This window comes from Psammomys obesus, unplaced genomic scaffold (genome assembly GCF_907164565.1).
Source record: "Psammomys obesus unplaced genomic scaffold, mPsaObe1.curated_primary_1811, whole genome shotgun sequence".
NCBI lineage: Eukaryota > Metazoa > Chordata > Mammalia > Rodentia > Muridae > Psammomys > Psammomys obesus.
Genome location: NW_026596155.1, coordinates 1,467,210 through 1,490,484, shown reverse-complemented (window position 1 = coordinate 1,490,484; position 23,275 = coordinate 1,467,210). Strand labels below are relative to the sequence as shown.

The following is a 23,275-nucleotide window of genomic DNA, read 5'->3' as shown; positions in this document are numbered from 1 at the left end:
TCTTATCACTGCGCCATACTTTCCAAACGGCTTTTATTGCTACATAAAGAATAACCGTGGTGTGGCACATATGAAAACGGAATGGTAAAAGTGAAATACAAGGGAGTGTACTGTACCTTGTTTTACCTGTAAGGAACACACACCTGACAAAAGGCAATTTTCACATCCAAGGTTGGTTCACTGCAGTAGTACAAGAAATGGAGGCTCATAAATACCTACAGGGAACAAAATCGGGGGTGAGTTTCCAAGTCACTAACTTTTAACCACTTAATCATTTAGACTTCATCCTCATCTGAGTTATACGCAGGAGATCACGAGTAGCACATAGGCACCAGAGTTCTCGCCCGTATCTGTTATAGGCACTTTTCACAAATTATAAATATTACCTAATGCAACGTGCTTCACATATTTTGCCAGCTATAATGATCAATGTCATCATAATCATATAGATTGGATATAATAAACTGGATATTCCTAATAAGCTAAGGCCAAATACAAAATTTCTGTAACACTTTCAATGCTAGGCAACACATATGCTCAAGAGGACATGTATGGAAGCTTGCTGTAGAACTGATGTGTATTATGGTTCAGAACTACATGCTCACTGCAGACTCGGGTGCTGGAGGCTTGATCGTCAGGTCACTGGGCCAGATGGCACAACCCTAATAACTGGATAGGCCCATCGATGGAACCACAGCTGAATGGACTGCTCAGAAGCCTGGACGCTCAGGGAGGCGGGGCTGCTCTGCAGGGCTGTGCTTGTTCCCTGTCCCTCGCTTGCTCGCTTGCTCTGCCTCCCTGTCCACCACATGCTCCCGACACGATGCTCTCCCACAGCACGGACCCACAAGCTAACACCTCCGAAACCGTGAGACAAATACGTATCCCCATTAAATTGTTATGCTCGGGTGTGTTATCTAGGTGTTGGGAAACTGACACAATGCTAATAAGGGAACTAAAATGTCTAATATAATTCTAGAAAAGGCTGGATTAGAGGTGAGTGCATAAATACAGATAAAATTGTCAAACATGATGTTTTGTCGGAAGCAAGGTGGAAGCTCACTTTTTAAAACTTAAGATATGCAAAATAATAAAGTAAGTAATATAACCACAGAACAAAAAGGGGGCACCCTCCTAATAACAGTTCGATCTTGGTGAGAACTAAATTTTTTAATTTTACTATTTTCTGTGAGTTTGAGATATTTAACAATTCTGCAAGGTTCCGAATGGAAGAGAACGTTAAGGCTATGGCAAATGAGGACCTAGATTCCTCAGAAACAAAACAGCAGCCGCAGAAGCCGGCAGCCTCACCCATTTAATTAAACACATTTTTAACATCATTGCATGCAAGACAACATCCTGCGAGATCAAAGGATTTAAAAGCGAGTATAGGTGTAAGACTTTGTTTTCTGGCATGGGATTGATTGGGTATCCCAAAAATGGCTCTGATGTAAAAACTCCTTAAAAAATGTTAGATGAGAGACATAAAAGATTTCAAGACACACAGCTAAGCTGCTCAAAGGGGGCAGGAAAGGTTCTGAGAGCTGAGAACAGTGTGGAGGGGGCACAGAGACGCACATAAGCCGGTGCTGCTGCTTAGCCCTCTCCAACAGGAACATCAGGTTTTAACCGGAATAGGCAGAGCACAGGAAGCAAGCTTCCATGTACCTGGGTGGGGAGTGACACTGGGGCTAACTGCAAAAGCCTTGCTGCAGAAAATTTTACAGCAACTTCATGAGGAAGCAAGATCCCAAAAGCAAGATCTGAGTTGCTAGAATCATGTTTAGTATTGAGCTTTGACATGCATCTATCTTCCATATAAGGAAGAGTAAAAGGATTAAAAAAAAAAAAAAAAGTAAACACCCATGAATAAAGAACAGTTTGGGCACTTGTTTGTGTGTGGGAGAGAGAAATATGCTAGTGTAGAAGAAAGTACAAGATTAGTGTAGAACTTTGAGCATACATAAATAGAATGAAGAACCTAGAAGGAGGCAGATTCTCTAGAGATCCGGAGACCAAATTATCTTAAGGTCTACATTGTAGACATGTGGGGAAATGTGAAACTGTGTGTTGAATCACGAATGAGACCCTGGTCACCCACGTAAGAATAAAAGCCAACTTCTATTGGAAGAAAACAGTCCTGCATGGGACTCTTTTTTGCACTTGAGTGTGTTTTGCAAACAGAAACCTTGGCTGCTTCTCTTCCAGTCTCAAGGAAGGTTGTATAGCAGACATGCTTGAAAGATAAATTCAGCATGCTTGAAAGATAAATCTTCCTCTTAGACCAAATAGGCAATCCAAGCACGCTCCAGTATACTAAAAGCTGGTGAGTGCCTTGGACACGAGTTAGGCTTGCTTCCCATCCCTTATGAAGGACGCAGAGTTCCTAGGCTCAACGTTCCTCTGCAATGTAACAGTTTTCCAGCCTGCCTCCCATCACTCTGTGGGAACCAGGGCAAAGCAGCTGTTCTGGGCGTTGGCACTAGCTTCTGGCTGATGCATTGCTGTGAGCAGCAAAGAACCGGTATTGGATCCAAGAACCTTGTGTTATCTGCCATTACCTAGGAAATGATGGAAGCCTATCTTAGAAGCTCGCAGACAAGGATATATCTCAGATTCTCTAGAAGTCTTCATTCCTAACTCATGTTATAGAGAAAAAAAATCCAAATAAGGTTAAAACTTCAGAAAGGGTCAAATTTTAAATATTAGAAATTGAAAATATTACAGAAGGATATATAAGGAAGCATAAACAGTATGCAGATATGCTAAAATATAAAGGCAATTATTGCTAAACTATATATATTTACTAAGTCCGCTTTTGAAAAGATCTAATGGAGTTTTGTTTAAAGTAGGCCACAAGTCTGGAAAAGTATTTAAAACACACAACCAATGGAAAATTTATCCTGAATCTAGATAGATTACTTTTAAAAGAATCAAGAAAAACTCAGAGAATCCAGTAGAAAAATGAGCTAAACAGTTTTAAAACTCTTCATAGAAAAAAATGTCCATAAATATATGGCATATAAAATAAAACCATGGTGACATCATATTTGATTCCAATCAAATGATCAGAAATGGAAAAGAATGAGATTTTTCAGTATTTACAAGGAGAGCTGGGCAGGAGACACAGAATTGCTTGCTAAAATTATGTGCAGTGTATAAGCCAACAAATCCATATCTACACACATTCTAGAGGAACCATTATGCTTTTCCCTCAGGTTACATGCACAAGAGAATTCACACCAACATCACTGCAACAGTAAAATAAATAACAAAAACTGAACTGTGGAAAAATATCCACTGACAGAACAATGAAGAGGTAAATTGTATTGCTTAGCACAGTTTGATGTGATGGTGGAATGGACTTTTAAAGTAGCCATTGTCAGCATCCCCAAATGTCTTCAAACACTGAATAAAATGGAGCTGGTTTCATTTAGGAAATAAATGTAGAAACTGTGCACATCCCAGAAACTTGGAGGTGTTTTGACGTACAGCTATAATATGTGGACTCATTTTTGTTTTGCAACTCCTCTCAGAAATATTCTGTGCTTTATACGATGGGCCGATATATTGTAAAGTTCCTTCTTCAGTACTTTCTTATTTTATGTTCTTAAAATCCCTTCTTATTTTATGCAACTCTGGCTGGTTCATTTCCCAAAAGCTTATTGCAGAAACTCAGGCATATATCCTATGGACTGATGTATTAGCTTGTTGAATGTGATAGCTTGTGGTTTGCTTTGGGCTTTGCTCATACTGAGGATGAAGGAAGTCTTCACTTCCCCTTGCCCTTCTGCAGTGCTGCTGTTCCTGGCCTGGAGGAGCTCCAGCAGTGTGGGTTTCCTTCTGATTGAAACAGTCTCTCTAAGGGAGGGGATTCCTGAGACTGGAACGCCGACAGAGATGGCAGCTCACAGAAGCTACAGTTCTCTTTCCAGCATCAGGCAGCTAACTGTAGGTCAGAGGATCTTCTCCACGGCTGTGGATTTTCCATGATGCAGCTGCTTCAGCGTCATTCCCGCTCCTATAAGTAGGCCCTCACCCATGGTCCTGTGAGGAACCCCAATAAAAACTCACTGGTCCACCAAACAGATTGGTCTTTGCTTTCCTTCTTTCATCTCTACCGAAGAAATCGCACTAAAATCATCTCTCGATTGATTCCTCTTTCCATAAGCAGAAAGCTTTAGTGTGGCCTACGGTGTGTGCTCAGGTCACCAAGTGCTATATAGGTGATAAGTGAGCCTGATATACAGCCCCGAACCCCAATCCCAGCCATTTCAGTGTTCTAGCCTCAGTTCTGGAAGGTAGGAACTATCAGGGTACAGTCAAGAAGAAATCAACACCAACTATGACAGTAAAAGCTGAAGAGAAGTCAAATAAATAAAAAATAAAAGTCAGCCACTATCACATTAAATATAGTAAAAAAAAAAAAAAAAATAAGCTATAGGCTGTCACAACTAAATAGTAATAAAATGAAAGGTGTTTTTGACCTGTGGAACATATACAGCAAACACATTAATCAGAGTTTGTGTCCGATATTATTGACAAAAGAGCATATAAGGGAAAAGCTACATTACATTAATCATTAAAGGGAACTTCACTAGGAAATGTATAGATCTGATAGGACTGCTCTAAAACATAAAACAGAGGTTAAGAGAATCATGACACCACAAACAGAAGTTAAAATCTTACCATTGTAGTAAGATATTGGTACTCACCTCTACCAGTAAAGATAAATCAAGCATAAAATGTTTAATCATAAGGAACTCAGGGTATCCCTTTCTTTTTATGAAAACTATTATAAAAGTACAAAAAGATAAGAAATTCTCCTAATGACTTTCTGAGATTGCTCTTCATACAAAGACAGTAAAAAAAAAAAAAAAAAAAAGACAAAATTGTAGTTCAATCCCTTTTATGAACATATAGGTAAAGGAGCAAACCTTTAACCAAAATTATGTTTTTTTAAAAAATAATAGTATAAAAAATTTTCTTCAATATGTAACTTGAATAAACACTGTAAATTGAAAATAATCTAATATTTATTTATTAAAAGTAAAAAAATTCTTGTGATTGTTGAATAAAAAACAGAATTTAGTAATTACCCACTGTATTAGTCAGTGTCCTGTTGCTATGAAGAGAAATCATAACCCAAGCAACTACTATAAAAGAAAGCATTTATTTGGGGCTTGCTCCCAGTTTCAGAGGATTAATACATCAAGGCAGGGAGCATGGCAGTTTGCAGGGAGGTGCTGGCGCAGCAGCTAAGAACTGCATCTTGATCCTTAGGCAGAGAAAGAAGTGCTCAGCCTAGTATGGGCTTTTGAAACCTCAAAGCCCACCCCCAGTGACACACTTCCTACCACAAAGCCACACCTCCTAATCCTTTTAATCCTTCCAAATAGCACCGCTCCCTGGTGACTAGGCATTCAAATATATGAGCCTGGAGGAGTCATTCTTATTCAAACCACCCCACTCACTATTGTACTTGAATTTATCTGTCCCCAAGTGCCCATTAATGTTTGAAATTTGGGCGCATTAATGTTTACTGTACATAGACTTTTGTCATTATAACTTCTTGATGGATTGTTTCTTTTATTTAACATATAGCAACATTATGACTTCTGACTAATTTTGACTGAAATGTGCTTTGTCAGATAAAAGTATGGCTACTCTTGCCTACATTCACATTTCATTTGCTTGGAATGTCATTTCTGTTTTACTGTGATCCATATATACCTTTGCCAGAGACATGAGTTTCATACACACAGAAAACAGCTGACCCATTCATTATTGTTTCTGTTTGTTTCAAATGAAATCAGCCATTTAGCACCATTTACATGTAGACTATTAAAAGTATGTGATGATTCTGGTTCCTTGATGGGCTTCTGCTGCTGTTGTTTATTTTGAAAACTCTTTTTTCTCTTTTATTTTTAGGATTGCTTTTTTTTATTTGTTATTTTATACTTTCGTAATTCAGACATATTTCTTTCTTTCTAGTGAGAGTTATTATTTCCCAAATTCTTGTGATCATGTACATTTCCCTTCTTGTCTGTCTAGGGACCCTAAATATCTTATGCTTTGCGGTTTCACTGCTCATAAACCACTCCTGTTTATGGCTATCTTAGGAAGCCTCCCTCTCTCCTCTGATTCTAAAGGAAAGCTTTGCCGGAGATAAAGGAATCTTGACTGGCAGTTATTTTCTTTCTGAATTTAAAGTGCTCCATTCAAAGTTCTCTTAGCCTTTAGGGTTTTTGCCAAGAAGTAGGCTGCTCTTCTATAGAATTTCTTTATAAATAACTTGACATTTCTCTCTCAGTTGATTGATTTTAACAAAAGTACCAAGAATGCATATTGTATAATATCATCAATAAATGATGTTGGAAAAACTGAATAGTCACACACAGAATTTATTTGGACCCTGTCCAATACCATGTAATGATACCAAAATAGACTCAATGAGCACTAAAGACTTTTTTTAAAATGGGTAAAAGTTCTATAGTTTTGTTCTGGGTAAAAATCTGGGGGAGGTCTGATTACAAAAGCAAAGTAAATAAAAGATAAAAATTAACTAATAGGATGACATTAAGAGTCGTCCATGACCACCAAGTAAGAGTGGTCATATCTGTCAAGTGTTGGCTTTATTTCCTGAGCACCTGGTCAATTCAGAAAGCCTTTATCTGTGCCAGTGTCTAAACAGGTCCTTTCTAATAGTTCTTCAAGCAGTTTAAGTGTATTAGAGCTTACACTGGGGTTCTTAGTGCAGTTGTTTTGTTGTTGTTGTTGTTTTTATGTAAAATGATAGAAAATGACTTGTTTTATCTAGGTATAGATATCTGTTGTCCAAGCACCATTTGTTAAAAATGCAGCCTTTTCTCCAATGAGTGTTTTTGGTAAATTGTAGGTTCTGCAAAAATCAAGAGTAGGATATGATCCTACTCCTTGGGATTTATCACACGGCAGGCTGAGTATAGTCAACTTTCTACAGGGTTTTTTTTTTTAATAAAAAGTAAATTTCAACTATTTCAGCAGCAAAAATTTTAGGTAAATTAGTGATTTATGTGTAATTTTAACTTCAGTAAGCCATTCCACATTGTGAACCCATATCTTAACATCACACCATAAGGAAGACATAGTGATGCATGCCTTCAGTAACACACAAAAGGACTGTGAGTTCAAAGCTAGCAAGGACTGCGAGTAAATACTATCTTAAAACAACGGAAGAAAAACATCATGCTGTACCTCATAATTGCACACCATCATAATCTGTAAATGAAAAATAATATTAAAAACAAATGAAATTGAAGTATTTCATCTCAAATACCAGCAAACTTCCCTCAACTAATTCAGTGTAACAGACATAACAAGCGCAAACCACTTTGACCAGTGATATAATTATGTAAATTTCCTAGAATAAATCATTTCAGATAACAGCCAGTGTCAGAAGTGTGTAAGATGCTAGCTCTAATAAATTTTCATCATTCATATGACACATATAGTTAAAATATTTCTTGGGCCGGCTCGACAGATAACAGCGAGTCAGTCTTTTGTACTGTCACAGAGCCCAGTGCCTTCGCTAAGTTGCTAAGCTAAACCTTTTCCTTCGTTTGTAATGTGTTTGTCATTAGGTCCACTGTCCTAGTTTGCTTTTCATGGCTGTGATAAAACACTGACTGAAACCAGCTTCAGGAGGAAAGGTTTTATTCGGCTTACACATCCAAGTTAACAGTCCATTGCTGAAGGAAGTCAGGGCAGGAAATCAAGTAGGAGCCCATGGGCAGGAACTAAAGCAGAGGCCATGGCAGAGCACTGCTCACTGGCTTGCTCCTCACAGCTTGCTTAGCCTGCTTTCTTCTCCATTCCAGGACCACCTGCCCACTGTGAGCTGGTCCCCCCCACATCCATCATTAATCAAGAAAATGCACCTGTAGATGTGTCTGCAAGCCAGTCTGGTGGAACCAGTTCCCAACTGAGGTTTCTCAAGTGACTCCAGTTTGTAACAAGTTAAAAAAACGTTAACCAGCACACCTACCAACAATCAACTCAGTTCAGTTTCTCAAGACTGAAATAAAGTATATGTACTCACTCCACAGCTCTCATTATACAGAAAGGAAGCAGCCTCAGCACCATGGTCTTTTTCTCTGAATAGTTACAAAAGACAAAAATGGCTTTTTCTCTATTCTAAAAGGTTACATTTGGAAATGCTGAAGCACAGTGGTCTGTGCATAGTGAACTCCAGATCTCTTTTATAGATAACAGCCTCATAGATAAATAATTAGCACATTAAATCATCAAGGCAATGGAAGCACTCTGTCAGCCCCAAAGACTAAAAACAGCAAAGTATTGACCCCAAAATCATTTTTATTTTTGATCAAATTACATATATATATATATGTATATATATAATTATTTATGGTATTAAAACCTATTCTAATTTCACCACATTAATCAGTAAAAAAAATGCACCCTATAAATATTTATCAGGATCCATTCTGTGTTAGTGACTGTAATGGGGACTCCGTGTGCAAAAATAAATAAGTCAAAGTTTAAAAGCCAAAATTAATGCCTTTAAGGAATTCTTATTAAATGAAGATATTGTGTGTATAAAGATTTATTTTAAAGTTCTAAAAGTTCAAATTTTTCATTAAATAATGTCTTATTTGCCTTATTTAGAAATCAAATTGATTTTTAAAATTTTTTTGTAACACAGAATGGCATAATATTAAGCTTTAAGCAGGAAAAAGAAATAGAACTTTAGGCATTTAATTTAAAAGGCAAAATTAAATCTTAATTCCACTGAACAAGTATATTATTGCTTTAATTATGCATCTTCAGAATAACTAGGGCAACAGGGACTATTAATTAGGTGAAATGTCAACTTGCATCCTACAGAGGTGATGAACCTACATGGACAAATCCATCCCTTAAACGATGTGGAAAACCTAACACTGTAATGAGAAGAATGTATTCAGAGGTCACTTTATCTTCCAGTCACTTAGCAGCTGAATTGGAATGAAGAGGGCAAGAGGGAAATGATTTGTAAAAATAATTAACTCTAAACTCTGTGCAAAAGACAAGTGGAAAGGAGGCTGGAGCCGGGAGCAGCTTCTGCAGCTCTTTTTGCAGGGAGGATTTGCTCTACACGAAGCCCTGCTCCCCTCTGCCCCCTTCTCTCCCAATCCACACAGCTCTTGTCCCTCCACTCTGCTGACTTCTATGCTTCGTAAGCCCAAGACCTACAGGTCCTTCACAGTGCTTAATCTTCTGGTGTGGGGACATGTTGCTGGCAGCCTCTTTTGCAGGTATGATTACAAATATCACCAATACACACACATGCATACACACAGCCACCCACACATGCACACACACACACACACACCATCCTTTAAATGCTAAAGGAAAACATTTTACTGGAAACTTGAATCTCAAGTACACTGACTCTACTTTGCAGCTTACAAGACTTTTTTTTTAATTGTTAGAAATATTGCATAGAGTGAATGGGAGGAGAAAAATACTCAGATATTATCCATTAAAAATATTATCATGGTCCAATGTTTCAACCAGAATAAGTCATAGTTTCTCCTGAACTCCATGTTTTCCTAATTTATCCCTTTTGACCTTTTTGCAATGACTACATTTAGGAGAGCATTTCTTAGAATAATGGCTGCTAGTTCAGAGAATATGTAAATATTCTCTACCAGCATTTCCAAGTAATTAATATTTTTCAGCAAATTAAAATAAGTAGCCCTTAACCATCAAACAGTCATTTACTTAATGAGAATATGAGTTAATAAGGGACTGCAGATTTTATTTAAAACTTAAGTCTGTTACAACCATGAGTTAGACGCTCTACAGTCTGAGGAGGAGATGGCTACGGTTCCCTGCCAGCACACCCCAGAGCACGCTAGACACTACGTTCTAGATAAAGACACGGGGACAGACATGATTTATTCAATGTCATCTGCAAGTAATTCTGTGTAAGCCCTTTGAGTAATAAATTAACTGTTTCTTAGTTTCTTTCTAACTATGGGCATATAAATTATGATGTATCATCCTACTGCATAAACCACACATATTTTATGATTCTCATGCTTACAAAATTTACCCGCAGTCATCTAAGAGAGGGCATGCTGAGATACAATTTTTTAAAAAATCTTTTAAAATATATATCATGTGAGTACCAAAAATTATTGCTAAAGAAACTGTTATTATTATTATTATTAAAGTGTTATTGTTAGAGAAATCAATTTGGCCCAGGACAAAGTAAAATGCCGAGCTGTGTAATCTCAGTGTAGGCGACTCTCATTAGTGACGTTCCATGACTAGCTGAAATGTCAGACCAGGCGAGTTCGAATAGGGCGTTAAAAGGCTGGCATGTGTTTCGCCGTTGCCTATAAGGGTAACTTTTGCCCAATGTTTCACCGGCCACGTACTTCATGGCCGTGAGCACTTAGTGAACTGAATAATTAGCAATGCTGAAAACCACTCCAGGAGTGATGCCATTTCCAAGTCATGTAAGGACCATGGATCATGTCTGCTCTCCAAAGTATAGCACTAGATCTTCACGCTATTAATTAGGACGCGGTAGGGGACGAGAGCAATGATGTGAGGGCAGCGATCCCAGCCCTGGCGAGCTTTAATGCTTCAAAACTGAGGACTGTTCTCTTCCCTCTAGCCCACAGTTGCTACATAATTAAACGGCTGGTCCTTAGCTGGGAGCACGTGTATATGTTTACACTACGCATGTGTTTCAAGTTAGGACCCCAAGATCAGAGGCTGGGAGCCGGCTCAGCAGTTGTGGTGTTTGTTGTGCACACCCGAGGCCCCGAGTTCGGATCCCCAGCGACCGTGTAAACATCGGGTGGGAACAGTGGCCTACCCATTCCTCCATTCCTCAGAAACAAAACTGGCATCCCCAGGGCGGCCTGCTACCCAGACCGGCGGCATCAGCAAGCTCTGTTTCACACGAGAGACCCTGTGAACAGGACAGAAGAATGAAGGAAGGTGTGTGATGGCAGCCTAGAGTCTTCACATCCACTCCCGCGTGAGCCCAGGTTCATCTGAACACGCACATACACATGCAGGCACGCACAGGCACACACATGTGAACAAAATAGCAATCTAGACATTTTAAAGGTATAAGATTCCTGCCCCCACCATGGGTGTGAGCGAGTGTGTTAGTGTGTGTGATGTACATACGTGCATATATACACGTGATAACACACATGCTCATGTGGGGAGACCGGAAGAGAACTCTGTGCTGCCCGTCCCATCCTCATGCTCTCCCTCTCCCCGTATTCCCTTGAGAAATGCTCTCTCACTGAGTGTGGAGTGCGATTAGCACCAAGAAAGTCCCAGCGGTCCCCCTGCCTCTGCTCTCCCCACTGGGGAGACGGGTGTGTGCTGGGGTGACGGGTCCGTGCGCTTGGCCACACCTGGCTTTTTACATGGGCTCTAGGGATTTGAACTTTGGTCCCCATGACCGGGTCCTCAGGCTTGCCATGCAGTGCTCTTACCTCCTGGGTCGTCACCACAACCCTAGCTACTGTGTTTTAAACAGTAAGCACAGACGTATTTTAAAATTCTTACAATGACATCAACCGAATATGATTCCTGTGGCATTTCTGTTTGGCATTTTAACAGTTAGATAAAGGCAAACATCGTGTTCCCTTTATCCCGTTATGTCTGCCCAACTTTTTATACTTCTATTTAAAGTTTATTTCTACATTTTTTTAATGTGTCACTTCAAGGAGAAAGGGTGCATTTTCAAAGACTATTCACAGAGAGCAAGAACATTTAGCTTTAATAAGCAGTACCAAGATATTAACGAAGTCGCTGTAAGTCAGGCTCAGCCAAGGGAAAGTGTGTGACTTTGTACCTGCCCACGTGATTTCATAATAACGTACAAGGACTACGGCTTTTGTAGTCCTTGGAGACCAGAAAATAACGAAATGAAAAATCTCTTTGTGAAAAAGACAAGCGGGTGTGTAGCAAGGCGCAGCCTTCTAGCGGAGTGGAGGCCTGGGCCTGCCTCTCCTCTCTGCCCCTTGCGAGAGAGCATGGCCACCAGGGAGGGGCAGCCCCGCGGGGCTTTTTCACCTGCGGAGGGTGAGGGGAAGGCTCCCCACGCCTGCTTCAACGTGTACTCTGCTGGGTGCGTCTCTGCGCAGAGCGGTCGTGTGCGGAGTCCACGCCCCGTCCCGGTGGGTGATGCTCACCACCCACTACCACCTGCCCAAGCCGGTGCTGCGCCTACAGAACTGAAAGGAACGTTGCTGTGAGGGCTCCTGAGAATGGACCCACTGGCAGAGCTCAACGTTTGATCTTTCAAAGAACAGATTAGGCGGTGTGGTCACAGAGAAGCCGCGACCGCGGCTCTCGGAGACTGGCTAGTTTGTTAACGTCCGGCTGCTCCGCTTGATGGGCTCTCTTTGCGCACCTTGTAAACAGTACAGAAACCAGACAGAATTCACGATCGGAACTGGATCCACAGAGCAACAGCCAAGGGCAAGAATAGTAACGGTAAACATGGCAAATCAGTAATGTGACCTGCCATTACGCCAGCAGAAGTTAAAGTTGGAGGACTGAAAAAGAGAGACCAAAGAAGGCCGTCCCAAGCATGGCCCTCCACACGAAAGACTGCTCGCAGAAATAGAAACCACCCTTCATTTCATATGCCCAGTAAATTTAGGAGACGAGGTCAGACATCCCCACCTTTGGAAAGGGAGAGTTTAAAATACGCCCAAAATACATTTCAGCATGCTATCACACAGCAGAGGGCCTGACGTTAATGGTAGTCTGTGTATGTAAAGGAGCTGGGCTAGAGCATCCGGGATGCATTTACCACAAAGAAAAGATGAGATTTTGAAGAAATAATTACATTTAACCTGATTCAAACAATGTATATAAACAGTGTATATAAGAATGAAAGTGTTGCATAGAACTCAGCAAAGAAGTATACATTTTATGTTGTGTCAGTTTAAAAACAAATAACTTTTTAAAGACTATTTTATTTATATCTATGTATATATGTGCCTGCATGACTTTACATGTGCCACGTGTGTGTGTGTGTGTGTGTGTGTGTGTGTGTGTGTGTGTGTGTGTGAGACTACAGAAGCCAGAAGGCAAACAAGCAGTTGTGGGCTGCCCTGTGTGGGTGCTGGGAACTGAACCCGAATCCTCTGTAATATTCATCTTTCACAGCGCACGCTGCTAGGGGCACTCCAGCAGAAAAGCCGTGTGGGATGTGTACTTTCTGTGGGAAAAAGAACCACCAGTGGTCTTGGCAGTAATGTCCTTGGAAAGATTTCAAGGCAGAGCCCTTGGCTAGTGTTTATAAACCCGGATTCATGGCGATTCCCCTGTGTTTCCAGCACTAAGATGACTACCAAAAAAATCCTTGAAAGAGTAATGTGTGTCAAAAATGACCCTGAGATTTCACCTTACACCCATCAAAATTGCTAAGATCAAAAACTCAAGTGACACATGCTGGAGAGGATGTGGAGAAGGGGAAATCCTCCTCCATTGCTGGTGGGAATATAAACTTGTACAACCACTTTGAAAATCAATCTAGCACTTTCTCAGACAATTAGGAATAGTGCTACCTCAAGATCCTGCTATACCACTCCTAGGCATATATCCAAAAGATGCTCAAGTATACAATAAGAATATTTGTTCAATCATGTTAGTAGCAGACTTATTATTTGTAATAGCCAGAAGATGGAAACAGCCAGATGTCCCTCAGTTGAGGAATGGATATAGAAATTGTGGTACATTTACACAATGCAATACTACTCAGCAATTAAAAACAAGGAAATAATGAAATTCACATGCAAATTGTGGGAAATAGAAAAGATCATCCTGAGTGAGGTATCCTAGAAGCATAAAGGCATACATGGTATATACTCACTTATAAGTGGATAGTAGACATATAATATAGGATAATCTGTACACCTAAAGAAGCTAATTGAGAAGGAGTATCCTGGATAAGATGATCAACCCTCATTCAGAAAGGCAAATGAGACGGACATCAGAAGGGAAGAAAGCAGGGAACAGGACAGGAGCCTACCACAGAGGGACTCTGAAAGATTCTACCCAGCAGGGTATCGAAGCAGATGCTGACACTCCTAGCCAAACTTTGGGCAGAGTGCAGGGAATCTTATGAAAGAAGGGGGAGATGGAAAGACCTAGAAGGGACAGGAGCTCCACAAGGAGAGACAAAAAAATCTGGGTCCAGGGATCTTTTCTGAGACTGATACTCTAACCAAGGACCATGCATGGAGATAACCTAGAACCCCTGCACAGAGGTAGCCCATGGCAGCTCAGTGTCCAAGTGGATTCCCTAGAAATGGGAACAGGGGCTGTCTCTGACATGAACTCAGTGACCTGTTCTTTGATCACCTCCCCCTGAGGGGGGGTGCAGCTGTACCAGGCCACAGAGGAAGACAATGCAACCACTCCTGATGAGATCTGACAGGCTAAGGTGAGATGGAAGTGGAGGAGGACTTCCCCTATCAGTGAACTGGAAGAGGGGCATGGGTGAAGAAGAGGGAAGAAGAATGGGATTGGGAGGGGATGAGGAAGGGAGCTACATTTGGGCTACAAAGTACATAAACTGTAATTAAAAAAATAAATAAAGTTTAAAAAAGATTCTTACTAATAAAATTCTAAATGTTAAAAATAAAAAAATAGTAATGTGTGTATGATGAGTGCCTTCTCTCTTCCTAATGCTCCAGATTTTGGAACACACAAAGGAATGCCTTTGGTCTGAGTCTCTCAGGAGCCTCACTGCTAGACAGGCTGTCACAGTTCATTGGAGAAATCGGGCCCTCATCCTGTTATCCTCCCCTGGCAAGCACTTGGGTGTCCACCTCTGGCTTCCTTTGGAGTCCCCCTCCCAAGAGCCTTCTCCTTTTGCTAATTTACTTGTGTCCATCCCTGCACTTACTATACCTGAGACCGTTGCTATTTATTTTGAGCGCCTGATAGCAAATGGTCGAAAGTTATTAGAAATCTTGAGAGCCACCTACACAGTTTCTGCAGTTCATCAGTAAATAGGAGAGAGTGAATATATCATGTACACAAAATTTAAAACTTGTACTTAGCAGCTACTAGAAATAGTTACACATGTTGAATAGGACACAGTCCTTATCTAGTGTAGTTAAAGTAAACGAGGACAAAAATACAATTAGACTTATTAGAGAAAACAATGAAGAGGGAGAACTTCGGGAGAGTAGTGTGTGCTTAGTACCTACTCACAGGTACCACTGCTAAGTCTCTCTCGTGTACATTCACTGTCGAATTTACGAGACTGTGTTTTCGTTCATCTATACAAACATAATTGTGGATGCAAAAACACAGAAGGTCACTTTTACATATCTAGAAAGAGTAAAGCTACGGAGAGATGTCTAATAGATTTCTCTGGGAAATCAAAAGGAACCTTTTGATTACGAAAGCATGTAAGGTAAATCCAGGGTTTTTTGCCTCACACCAATTGAATATGGAAATTTTCATGTTGTGGATGACCTAAATCTCCCCATGTAACTAAGAACGGTCTTAAACTACTAATATCCTAAGCGAGGGTCAGATGGAAGGCGGGGAGGACCTACCCTATCAGTGGACTTAGAGAGGGGCAGGGAGGAGATGAGGGAGGGATGGTGGGATTGGGAGGGAAAGAGAGAGGGGGCTGAAGAGAGGATACAAAGTGAATAAATTGTAATAAATAAAGAAAGAAAGAAAACTAATATCTCTGCCTCTACTTTCCAAGCGCTGGGATTACAAGCACGTGAGAAAAAAAAAACAAGCATGCCATTGTGCCCAACTAGAATTTCATTTTAAATTGGAAGTATTTTTCTATTACCATCTATGCAGGAGGCCTAGTACAGTATTGCTGGCCTTCACTATGAGCTATACACTTGATATTCATTGAACTGAGCCAGGCAAGCATGATTATACAGGAACAGAACGTTAGCCTGAGAAATGGTCTCATGACAGCTGGAACACAGGGTCTGAACTATAACTCGAGTCTCTAACTATCCCTTGCTTATTCTCCACGGAAAGCCTTTCTTTCTGTGTGGCGTTGTATCTCAGGACCTTAATGAACTTTAACATTATTAAATGACGCCACACACAACATGACACAGAAGAAGCAGAAGACAAACCTCATGGTGTATTATTAATCATAGGTAAAAGGGAGAAGGCATCCCCAATGTTTGAATCACAAAGAAATGATGAGTTTTTTTTTTAAATCAGAAATGTCTAACCTGTTTCAAATATTATGCAAAGCATGCATGCATCAAAAATATCACATAGAATCCAGTAAATAAGTATAAATTTTATGTTTAATGTATCCATGGCCAATTTCACAATATCATGGCAGAGTTTTAGAAGGCTCCTGGAAGTTCTTAGGAGACAAGATAATATGCTAAATAACAGAAACTCTTGATCATAATTCTCCCAGCTAGAATTTTTAATTGAACACTTTGAATTGCATATCATTTCAACCAACTTCTGAATGAGTTACTCAATAATGTAAGATTCCAGTAGGGAGTCAGCTTCTTAATTTCTTCTTGATAATTTCACAGAGCATTCTAGAGAATAAAAAAAAATGACAGATGTGACTGGAATTTAATTTCTGTTTTGCACTATGACAAGATATTGGACAACTGTATTGTATAGGACACGGTCTGAAGTCCATTTCCTCAGTGAGAATGGATTCCTAAAGAATTTGAAAGGGCTGTTTCTGAACATTTAGCAACACCATTTCAGAAGATTATAGTTCCCACATGTGAGAAATGTATGTTCCCAAAGCACTGCAAACACTGGCTTCACTTGGTAGAATATTTTCATTTGTTCTGATGTATTATTTTTCGTGTTTTTAAAAACACAGTTTTGTGTCCAATAATAATGCCTGTGAACGTTGCAATTTGTCTTGTCAATCCTTGTAATAGAGAGCCATTGACAACCAGAATTTGGAAGGGGCTCTCTCATGCTGCTCCACTTACTTATTCTCCTGAGGGTGATGAAATATAAATAGGTGCTTCTCAGAATATAAAAATGGATTAGGAGAAAAGATATGGAGGTGTTATTATTCTCAGGTCTCTAGGAATATTTTTCCGTCAGCCACATCTATTACAAGAGCGGGTAGGCTTGCTGTGGCTATTATGCATGCCCCTAACCAAGAGTCTTCCGATGCTCTCAGCATGCATTAAAAGGAGCAGAGCGAAACACAAATGACTACAGATAGGAATTGTACATAAGGCCAAGTTCTCCATCCTGCGTGTCTGACTTCTGCCTTTCCAGCCCCACCTCTTGCTTGTCTTCAAATTATATTTTCTCTTAACCCAAAACTGTTAATGCTATCTGTTCTGTAAAGCATTACAATGCACTGAAACTCAGGACTCAGTTTGGTGGGGTTCTATGAGACACCTGGACACGAAAAAAACTGTCAGGAAGACGTGGATTCTCACAGATCTGAGAAACAGGACACATGGCACGCTATGCCCAGCCATGAGGAGAGGACCAGTCATAAACTGAAGAAGAAAGTATTACCTATCACTATTTTTAGCATTTTTTTAGAAAGGAATGAATGAAGGCAAGGTAGATGAACTACGCAAGCTTGATCATTTAAACAACTTTTGAGGGCACCGACTATAGAAACCATCTCTTATTGTCTATTCCTTAGCCCTGTGCTGATCTAGCAAGGGGAGTGCCAGTGTGGTATATGAGTTGCTTAACAAACAATGTTTGGAGTTTGTGGGCTCTGGATTAGTTCGTTTGTATGTGAACATCTCCTGTACAAGTGAGTCAACCAAGCTTTGTGCTTTCGGTTGGGGCCTTTGTGAGCAGTGATGAACGACTACTCACAGCTATACTGCTGAGCAGCTATACTAGCCTAACTTACTAAGTAACTGCTAAATTAACTAACTACACTAATCCAAGCAACAGGATTATGCGTCATTCACTCATAGTTCCATGAGATCCCTGGGAGAACCTCTTAGAATGAGTTAAACAAATATTCCATGAAGTGAAAACCTTAAGCCTCAGTAGAGGTCCACCAACATCCCACTGAATTTGGGGGTAGTTTGGCATAAGGAACCCAACTGAATGCCAAGGGGAAGAGCACAGTCACATTGCAAGATCCACAGAGTTCAATTTCTTCATACTCCAGTCTTCCCAAATACAAAGAACATGTGCCCTGAGATATCTTACCACTCGCCTTCTCAAACATGCAAGCTATGGCTTGAAAATATCTTCAATGAGCTAAGATTTGGTTATAGTAAAATAAAAAAGTAACCGTTATGAAAATATCAAATGGCAGCAATGGGTGTGGTAGGAAATCACTAACCTCTATCACAGAGAAGCACCTTGCAACACTACAGGGCCCGGACGCTTTTCTCTAACACACATCTCTACCTAACAGAACCTGCTTTATACCTGAAGGCTATGTGCTCTCCTGGTGATGGAAATTAGCATCCCACAGTCTGCTGAAAATGCACAGAGCAAGGGCTTTTAATAAAGGACATAATTTAGAATATTAAGTACGTGATCAGTAAGAAGAGGGTGGAATGGGTATTTGATGGGATGAGAATCACAGGTGTAATTTAATTAAAGCTAAGGTGAGATGTTTATAGATATTTGTTAGGTGCCTGAACTCAACCAGTCACCATTTGGAAAAAAGACACACTCCAGGTTTTCTCTTCATGTAATTATACAAAAACCAAATTCAGTTTGGTTGATTACAAGACCTATCTCTCAGTGATTATCAACTTCCTTTAGAGATGTTCTTAATTCCATATTTAAGTGGGATATTATACATGAGAATGGAGTGAAATGTGATTTGCCGTATGACTTTAAATTATTCCATTTGAAGAGAATAGCAGACAAGAAGGGGTTAGGTAGGAATGTTCAAAAGAATGAGGTGTTTGTTCAGTTCTTTATAACCCACAGTTGGCTTCCGTTTTTTTTTTCTCTGAAAAAAAAAAAAACAGACTAGCTCTGTGAACTTTTATCTATAAACTATATTTTATGAATATTCTGCTCACAGGTGAGAGAGCATAAATTATTTAAATGTTGATCCATATCATTCATCAAACTAACACATCAAAACTAACCTGACAATACCTCATTACCTTGAGGACAATGGAGCCAGACACATTCAGGTCACTAACTTCTTTAACATTTAAATAGCTTTTAAAAATCATTTCTTTAAAACCACTGTTGATTTATTCACCTTTATTTTTATGCACTTTAAGTTCCAGCAAAATGTTACTACCTCAGTATTTTCAATCCCCAAATATCACATAACAACTCATAGTAAACATTTTATGACCCAGTTTTATTGGCAATTATAAAGTCTCTGCACTTTTAAATACTTGCTTAGTACCATTTCTGTTTATTGGTGACCTTTTTAATATGCGGGGATAGAAATAGTGGTTCAATAGTTCTGGGGAAAATGATCTAGGGAAGGGATGCTGAATGAATGGCATGATTCTATTTACATTAGGACATTTCATTCATAAATTGAGATGTTTTAGAGTTTCTAACCAAGATCAATGCCAACAAAGTCGAACTTTTAGGAGAGGGTTTTAATGGTGAAATGAATCTCCTTGGTCATTAGCATAAATTCTATGGTGTGTCCTATAATTTTATTGTAGATATTTATGCTGAAGACTTTATTAGTGTCCTTGAACAGTTTTAACCAGCTTCGTAAAAGCAGACTCACAGACAAAATTCACAGCCTCCCTGGGATATAGTACTACTAAAAAAGAGAGGAAAAAAAGTCTGTTCTTGATGAGGCAGAGCTTGCAGGTCAAACCCTGATGAGTCAAAGAGAAGGCCGCTCTTGTCTACAAGCCCCAACGTCCTTGTAAGTTTCATACAAGCCTGCTACCAGCAAAGTAAAACACATGTGATTGCTTCCTAAATCAGTAGCCCTCCTATATACAAATGACAAACAGGAGGATCAGAAAGAAACATTGGAGCCAATACCCTTCACAATAGCCACAAATAATATAAAATATCTTGGTGTGACTCCAGCCAAGCAAATGAAAGATCTGAACGACAAGCACTTCAAGCTCTGGAAGAAAGAAATTGAAGATTTTAGAAGATGGAAAGATCTTCCATGCTCATGGATCATAGGCTTAACGTAGTATAAATGGCCACCTTACCAAAAGCTATCTACAGATTCAATACAGTCTCCATCAAAATTCCAGCCCAATTCTTCATAGATCTTAAAAGAATAATAATCAACTTCACATGAAAAAAAAAAACAAAACAGGGTAGGTAAAGTAATCGTGCACAATAAAAGAACTTCCGGGGTCTCATCAGCCCTGATTTCAAGCTTACTACAGAGCAATAATAACAAAAACTACATGGTATTAGAAAAAAAAAAAAAAAAAACCAGACACATTGATAAATGGAATTGAATCAAAGACCCAAAAGTAAATTCACACATCTTCAGCACCTGATTTTTATAAAGATTCCAAAAATACACAATTAAAAAAGAAAGCATCTTTAACAGACGGTCCTGATCTAACTGGGTGTCTGCATGTAGAAGAATGCAAATAGAGCCATATCTATCACCCTGCACAAAACTCAAGTCCAAGTAGATCAAAGACCTCAATATAAAACCAGACACACTACACCTTGAACTCATTGGCACAAGAGACAACTTCCTGAACAGAACAGCAATAGCTCAGGCTCTAACACCAACAATTAATAAATGACTCTTCATGAAACTGAAAAGCTTTTGTGAGGCAAAGGAGACTATCAAAAGGACAAAATGGCAGCTTACAGAACGGGAAAAATTTCACCAACTCCACATCTGACAAAAGGCTAATATCCAAAATATATTTAAAAAATCAAGACCTTAGAAAACCAAATAATCCAATTTAAAAATGAGGCACGGGGATGGGGGCTGGAGAGATGGCTCAACAGTTAAGAGCACTGGGTGCTCTTCTAGAGGACCCGGGTTCTGTTCCAAGTGCGTGTTCCAGGTGATACATTGCTCTCTGCTGTTCTCCAGTGGTAGCAAGGAAAGAAAAAATACAAATTGGGCATATAAACCAAGAATTCTCAACAGAGGCATCTCAAATGCAGAGAGACACTTAAAGAAAAGTTAACCATCCCTAGCCATCAGGGAAATGAAATCAAAACAACTTTGAGATTCTATCTTACACCCATCAGAATGGCTGAGATTAAAAAAAAACTCAAGGGACAGCACATGCTGGCAAGGATGTGGAATGATGGAAACACTCCTGCCTTGCTGGTAGGAGTGCAAACTTGTACAACCACTGTGGAAATCAATCTGGAAGTTTCTCAGAAAATTGGGAGTAGATCTACTTCGAGACCCAGCTATACCTCTCCTGGGCACATACACGAAAGACACTCCACCATACCACAAGGACACTTGCTCAACTATGGTCACAGAAGCTTTATTCATAACAGCCAGAATTTGGAAATAAGCTAGATGACACTCAAGCAAAGAATGGATTTTTAAGATGTGGCCAACCTACAATTTGTCCTGCCTCCAAGATGCACTGGGGTAAAGATGGCACAGAACTTGTGGGAGCGACCAATCATTGACCGGTCCAGCTTGAGACCCACTTCACAAGAGACAGTCCACCCCTGATAATGCCTGGAGGGCCAGGACTCTGCAACTGGGATTCTCAGAGACCTAGGATAGAACCAAACACTACTGGCAAAACAAAACGAAACAAATCAATGAAATGATTCCTAATGACACTGTGCTATACTAGTAGACCAAAGCCTGGCATCCCCATTATCAGAGGCTTCATCTAGCAACTGACAGAAGCATATGCAGAGACCCACAGCCCAATGTTAGGTGGAGTTCGAGGAATTCTGCAGTGGTAGGAGCCAAAAGGGTGAAGGACACCACAAGATAACCACAGAATCAGCCAACCTGGGTTCTCAGGGTCTCCCAGAGACTGAACGGACAACCAGGGAGCTCGTGTGGGTCTGACATAGGTCCTCTGCATATGCGTTATGATTGTATAGCTTGGTGTACTTGTGGAATGCCTACCAGTGGGAGCAGAGGCTGTCTGTGTGGCTGGTCTTTGCTACTTTGTGGACTCTTCTTTTTTCCACCCTTTATTCCTGTCACTAGACAGGAGAGGAAAAAAGGATAGAGGGAAGAGAGAGATAAAAATCCTTGCAAGGACTATTTGTGGAGATGACCTGGAACCCCTGCACAGGTGTAGCCCATGGCAGTTCAGTGTCCAAGTGGGTTACATAGTAATGGGAAGAGGGACTGCCTCTGACATAATCTGATTGGCCTGCTCGTGGATCACCTTCCCCTGAGGGGGAAGCAGCCTTACCAGGCCACAGTAGAGGACAATGCAGCCACTTTTGATGAGAACTGATAGACTAAGATCAGAAAGAAGGAGAGGAGGACCTCCCCTATCAGTGGACTTGGGGAGTGGCATGCATGCAGAAAGGGGAGGGAGGGTGGGATCGGCAGGGGAGGAGGGAGGGGCTTATAGGGGGATACAAAATGAATAAAGTGTAATTAATAAAAAAAAAATAAAAGATTTAAATAAAAAAAAATCCTTGCATCTAATTTCTTTCTTCTTTGAGCACAATAACTAACAAACCGTAACCAGACAACACCAACGACAGACAACCACCAACCCTGCCTCTTGGAGCCCTAGCATTTATATAGCGTCTGAAAAATTCCCAGAATTCCAAATGTCACACAATCGCAGAAACTATTTGCTGCTATCAAACCATGCCATGCCCTAGCAGATCATATCAGCTGCTGTACACAGTCCAAAGCAGCTTCATAGCCCCACACCTGGGATAAAACAAAAGCACATCCTTAGAATTCTGTGGTGTTGGTTTCTTGTTTGTTTGTTTGTACAGAAATCAAAATTCCAGAACTCTCACTACATGTTTCTGACTCTTTGGCCTGCTTCTGAGACCCTTTTCCTCCTACTGGGCTGCCTCATCTTGTGAAGGGATGTACCTAGTCTTACTGCTTGATAGGCCATGTTTGGTCGATATCCTTGTAAGACCTGACCTTTTTTGAAGGAAAATGGAGGAGGAGCAGACCTGGAGAAGGGAAAGGAGGGACTAGGAGGAGGGGAGAGATGGGGAACCGTGGTAAGGATGTAACACAGTAGAGAAAAATAAATAAATATTTAGTTATTATAACTAAATATAAATAATTTTGCTATAAATAAAGATGAAAGTAAATAGATAGGTAGATAGATAGATAGATAGATAGATAGATAGATAGATAGATAGATAGATAGATAGATAG

At 40.1% G+C, this 23,275-nt stretch overlaps 1 protein-coding gene across 5 annotated transcripts in view; it reads right to left on the bottom strand.

Moving 5' to 3' along the window:
• Mapk10 (mitogen-activated protein kinase 10) overlaps window positions 1-23,275 on the bottom strand; it is a 273,729-nt gene that overhangs the window by 134,751 nt on the left and 115,703 nt on the right. For 3 of the 5 annotated variants that reach the window (XM_055594495.1, XM_055594494.1, XM_055594498.1), the window contains one exon: window positions 144-215. The exons of 1 other annotated variant lie outside the window; for it this stretch is intronic. In XM_055594495.1, coding sequence (XP_055450470.1) covers window positions 144-209 — 66 coding nt within the window. In that variant the 5' untranslated portion in view covers window positions 210-215. Of the gene's footprint in view, window positions 1-116; window positions 216-23,275 lie in introns of those variants that run through there. One more of the 5 variants, XM_055594497.1, reaches the window with a different exon arrangement.